Source organism: Anas acuta, chromosome 29 (assembly GCF_963932015.1).
Source record: "Anas acuta chromosome 29, bAnaAcu1.1, whole genome shotgun sequence".
NCBI classification, from domain to species: Eukaryota; Metazoa; Chordata; class Aves; order Anseriformes; family Anatidae; genus Anas; species Anas acuta.
In genome coordinates, this window is record NC_089007.1 from 1,242,862 (window position 1) to 1,248,354 (window position 5,493).

The 5,493-nt window shown below is 68.5% G+C and overlaps 1 protein-coding gene across 1 annotated transcript; it reads left to right on the top strand.

The window, feature by feature from the left end:
- The first annotated feature begins 2,174 nt into the window (after nucleotides 1-2,174).
- Nucleotides 2,175-4,410, top strand: DNAJC22 (DnaJ heat shock protein family (Hsp40) member C22). The gene is made up of 3 exons (XM_068663680.1): nucleotides 2,175-2,320; nucleotides 2,987-3,803; nucleotides 3,991-4,410. Exons 2-3 carry the CDS (start codon nucleotides 3,021-3,023, stop codon nucleotides 4,168-4,170), a joined length of 963 nt encoding a protein of 320 aa, XP_068519781.1. The 5' UTR covers nucleotides 2,175-2,320; nucleotides 2,987-3,020; the 3' UTR covers nucleotides 4,171-4,410.
- The last annotated feature ends 1,083 nt before the right edge of the window (nucleotides 4,411-5,493 follow it).

The following is a 5,493-nucleotide window of genomic DNA, read 5'->3' on the forward strand; positions in this document are numbered from 1 at the left end:
GCGAGGCGGGCGGCCGGGCCGCGGGGTCCCTCTCGCCACCCCCCCCTCACCCCACGCTCCCCCTCCCCGCTCGCCGTGGGGTCCCCGGCGCCCTCGCGGTGGTCGCGGGTTGGGGGCTCGCCCCCATCCCCGGTGTCGCGCCCCGTGCCGGAGGGGCCGGGGGGGGCTCATTGCAGATTCGCCTCATGCCTACCTGAGCCGGGCGCTGACAAATAGACATTTAAATCAGACAATTAGCTGGCCTCCACCACTGACATTTTTAATGTATTAATGTGCATCAACAGCTAATACATATAAAATTCCCCTAATAACAGCACTTGGGTAAAGGGGCTGCTCTGCAGCCCGGCGCTGGCAGTGATGTACGAGTCCGGAGGGACTCCGGCCCCGGAGTTTGCATTAATTACCAGCAAACTGACAAGGCAGCGTGACATTCGGCACCGCCATCCGATGCCTTCCACCAGCCCTGCGGCTGCGTGCGGGGCGCGTGCACGAACACACGCGCGTGCCCCCCCCCCCCAGGTGCGGGATGAGCGGTTTTTGGGGGCGGAGGGGATGTGTGGGGGGCGCGCTGCTGGATTCGGGGACCTGTGTGTGCGTGGGGACGTGAGCGGGTGTCGGGACACGCGTGTGCAAGGGGACACGCGTGGGGAGCCGAGTGGGTGGCCGGGAGCCTCCGGTCCCACTCAGGACCCAGCCCACAGGGGGTAGCCCCCCCCAACCCCCCCCCCCCCCAGTTGGACGCCCCCCGAACGAGGCAATGACAAATGTTTCAATTAGCGGGAAGGCTCCGAAAATCGATGCCTTAAACGCCGGTGGCCCGGGCTGATCAATGGCTCCAATCACACCCAAAAACGGGCGTCGTGGTGGTGGTGGGGGGGGGCACCCCGCATCCTGCTGCTGGGACACCCCCGGAGCCCCCAGCCTCAGAGGGGCCCCAGCTCCCTGTGCTGGGGGGGGGTTGGTGACGACACCAATGCCAGGGGTGGAAAGGGGGGCCCCCCCTAAACGCCCCCAACCCCCCCAACCCCATCGACCGCCCAGCTCCACGCACACGAGAGCCAAATTTGACATTTTTAAATCCAGATACTTAAAGAAATCAATCCAGCAGGCGAGCCCCCCCCGCGCCCCCCCTCCCCGCTAGCATCGATCCCATGCCACAGCACAGTGGGAAGGGGGAGGTTGTGGGGGGGGGGGCACAGTTACCGGGGGAGGGGGCAGCCAGGAAAAGGGGGTGTCACGCCTGGTCCTGCAGCCCCCCCCCCAGTGCATCACCCCCCCAAAAATCGCCCCCCCCACACCCCAACAAGGGCGCAGAGCAGCCAAGCGTGGGGCCGGCCCCGCTGGGAGCCGCTGTCAGGGAGGCAGCCAGGCGGGGTGGGCAGCGGGGGGGGGGCCGCTGTCAGACCTGATGGGCAGCTGGGGGGGTTAAGGGGGGGCTGAAGGGTGGGGGGGGCAGCATCTCAGCCCCCTCCCCGCATCCTGGGGCTCCCCTGGGAGCCAGGAGCCCAGCATCCCCCCCCCCATCCCTGAAACACGCTGAATTGAAGCACGGGGGGGGTGCACTGGGGGTGGGGGGAAGAAAAAGCGAGGAAGGGGTCACCGCTCCTGGCCCCCCCCAGCCCGAGTCCTCGCTCAGGGAGCGACTGAGTCAACAGCGCGGCGGCGGGGGCCGTTAATAATGAATGAGCCCAAATTGGAGGCCGCAGCGGCTGAGCCGAGCAAACACGGCGGTGGAGGAAAAAGGGGGGGGGGAAATGCTGGGGGGGGCTGCAAAGGCAGGTTGGAAGATGCTGGGGGGGGGGGTCACAGCCCCAAGAAATGAGCATCGATGAATTCAGGGGGTGAGGGGCTGGAGGGGGCACCATGGGACTGGGGAAGGGGATTGGTGGGGGGGGGGTCTGCAAAGGGGGGCTGGGAGCTGCTGGGGGGGGGCACAGCCCCAGGAATGAGCACGGATGAATTCAGGGGGTGAGGGGCTGGAGGGGGCATTGTGGGGCTGGGGGGGCACCATGGGATTGGGGGGCACCATGGGGCTGGGGGGGGGCACTGTGGGGCTGGGGGAGCACCATGGGACTGGGGGGGACTCCGTGAGTCTGGGGGGCACCATGGGGTTGTGGGGGCACCATGGGGTTGTGGGGGCACTGTGGGACTGGGGGAGCACTGTGGGACGGGGATTGAGGGGGGGTCCCCACCCCATGCCCCCCATCCCTGCGGCAGCACCGCCGCGGCTCTGCCCTTTGCCCAGCACCGTGGGGGGGCAAAGTCCGTACCAGGGGGGGGAGCGGAGCCGCCCGTGAGCTCTGTGGGACCGCGGGCAGAGGTGGGTCTGGAGGGCTGGGGGGGGGGGGCACATGGAACTGGGGGTGGGTGTGCAGGGGGCTGGTGGGCTCGGGGGACCCCGGGTGGGTGCTGCGGGGTGGGTGTGCGGGACCCCGGGTGGGTGTGGGGGAGCTGGGGGGGGCACAGGGGGCCTGGGTGGGTTCTGGGGATCCTTGGGTGGATACAGGGGGTCCTGGGTGGGTATAGAGGGTCCTGAGTGGGACCTGAGGATCCCTGGGTGGGTACAGGGGGTCCTGGGTGGGCACAAAAGGGTCCTGAGTGGGTTCTGGGGATCTCTGGGTGGGCACAGATTGTCCTGGATGGGCACAGGGGATCCTGGATGGGTAAGGGGGGGCCTGAGTGGGTCCTGGGGATTCCTGGGTGGGTACAGGGGGTCCTGGGTGGGCACAGGGGGTCCTGGATACATAGAGGGGGTCCTGGGACGTCCTGGGGATCTCTGGGTGGGCACAAAGGGGTCCTGAGTGGGTCCTGGGGATCTTTGGGTGGGCACAGGGGGTCCAGAGCAGGTACACAGCTCCTGGGTGGGCACCCACAAGCCCTGACTGGGCACAGGGGACGCAGACGGGCCTGGCACTGGGCGGGGGCCCACGGGTGGGGGTCCCGGCATCCCTTAATACCCCCAACCTCCCTCTCCCTCCTCCCGCAGGTCACCGGATGGCGGTGCCGTGAGCCCCCTGGGGATGGGCAAGCGGCTGCTGGTGGCCTACGGGCTGTGGGCGCTGGGGGGGCCGCTGGGGCTGCACCACCTCTACCTGGGCCGCGACAGCCACGCGCTGCTCTGGATGCTGACCCTGGGCGGCTTCGGCGCCGGCTGGCTCGGGGACTTGTGGCACCTCCCCGGCTGGGTGGCCGCCGCCAACGGGGCCGGGCCCCCGGGGCAGCGCGTGGGGAGCGTGCCGGCGCTGAGCGCCCTGCGGCTGGCGGGGCAGGTGGCGGTGGGGACGTATTTCGGGCTGGCGGCGGCGCTGGCGCTGCCCTGGGTGCCGCAGTTGCTGGCGCAGCCGCTGGCCGTGGGGCTGGGGGTGCTGCTGGTGTCCTCGGTGGGCGACCAGGCCTCCGAAGCGCCCAGCATCTTCACCGCGGCCTTCCTCGCCTCCCTCCTCTTCCAGGGCCGGGTGCTGGCGGTGCTGCCCTCCAGTTTGGCCGCCAGCATCGCCGCCCAGCGCCGCCGGCGCTATAAACGCCCCGGGGCGCCCCGGCCGCGGTTGCCGGCCCGGCTTTACCACCTGGGGCTGGCCTACTTGGCCTTCGCCGCCCCGCTCGCCTACGGCGTCCTCAGCGGTGCCATCGGGGTGCTGGGCCCCCCGTTGCGTTGGCTCGGGGCCCTCCCGGCGCTGCCCCGCGCCGTGGCCGAGCGGCTCCTGCTCCTGCCCCTGCGTGCCGGCCGCATCCTGGCCGAGCTGCTGGGTTTTGTCAGCCCTGAGCCCAGCGGCTGGAGCGAGAGGAGGCAGCGAGCCTACAAGGTGCAGGACACGGTGCTGGGGGTGTGGGGGGGTGAAGAAATTAAATAGGGGGGCACGGGGTCTGGATGGGGGTGGCACGGGGTGCAAGAAGCCGGTATCAGGGTGGTGGGGGCTGAAGGGGTTGGCTCAGAGGCATGCGTGGCCCCTATTGCTGTTGCCCCCCCCCCAGCATCCATCTCGCCCCCAGGTCCTGGGCATCCCACCCGGCGCCGCCCCCGAGGACGTGCACAGGAGCTACCGGGAGCTGGTGAAGCTCTGGCACCCCGACCACAACCGGCACCGGGCCGAGGAGGCCGAGAGGCGTTTCATCGAGCTGCAGGAGGCCTACGAGGTGCTGGCGGGGCCCAGGAGGGCCGCGGGGGGGTGATGGGGCTGGCAGACCCCAGCCCATGGAGACCAAAGGGATTCTGGAACATGAGGATGGCTTCGGGCTGCTGCCGTTGTGTCTCTGCTCGGCGCGATGCGGTGCTGGGGCCGGCACCCTGCAAACCAGCACAGGGGGCGTCCATCAGCCGTCGGCAAAGGGATGGATGGATGGGGGCTTGTGCAAACATTTGCACCAGGATCTGTGCAAAACATTGCACTGGGGGCTGTGCAAACCATTGCACTGGGGTTCCTGCAAACCATTGCAACAGGGGCTGAGCAAAACAGTGGCACCAGGGTCCATGCAAAACATTGCACCAGGGTCCATGCAAACCATTGCGTGAGGGTCTGTGCAAACTATTCCACCAGGTCTTGTGCAAAACGTTGTGCCAGGGTCTGTGTAAACATTGAACAAGGGTCCGTGCAAACAATTGCATGAGAGTCTGTCCAAACCATTCCACCAAGGGCTGTGCAAACCATTGCACCGGGGTCCGTCCAAATCATTGCACCAGGGGCTGTGCAAAACATTGCACTGGGGTTCGTGCAAACCACTTCACCAGGGCTTCTGCAAACCACTGCATGAGGGTCTGTGCAAACCATTGCACCAGGGTCTGTGCAAACCACTGCATGAGAATCTGTGCAAACCTTTGCACTAAGGGGCTGTGCAAAACGTTGCACCAGGGTCTGTGCAAACCATTGCACTGGGGTTCGTGCAAACCATTGCAAGAGGATCTGTGCAAACCGTCACACCAGGGCTCACGCCAGGCGCTGCAGGGGGCTCCGCACCCCACTGGGTGCCCCCAGCCAGGGCCCGACCCGGGCAGGGCCTGGGTGGCGGCCCCGGGTCTCGAACCCGCGGCCTCTCGAGCTCCGCCCTGGCCGCCCCGCCGCTCGGCACTTTCCGGAGCGCGCTCGGGCGTTTCCGGCGCGGGGCGGAGGCTCTCGGCAGTTTCCGTCCACGTTCGGCGCCGGCCGCCCCGCCCCGCCCCGCCCCTCGAGAGAGCGGGGAGGCGGGGCGTCGCCACGGCCGGATCCGATTGGCTCTCGGCAGAGGTTGGTCCCGCCCCTCGCGCGCGCGGGAGGCGGGAGAAGGCAGGACCCGCGCGCCCGCATTGGTTGTTGGGACCCCTCCCGCCCCGCGCGCCGAGAACCCCTCTCATTGGTCAGACACACTCGGCCCGTCCCCCGCCTCGCTTCCGATTGGCTACAACCGAAGGAAGGCGGGCTGAGCCGAGCCTCTCCCTCCTCCTCATTGGCTGCATCGCCCGAGGGGGCGGGAACAGCGAGGCGGCCCCGAGGCGCTATTGGCTGCGGGGACGGTGCCCGC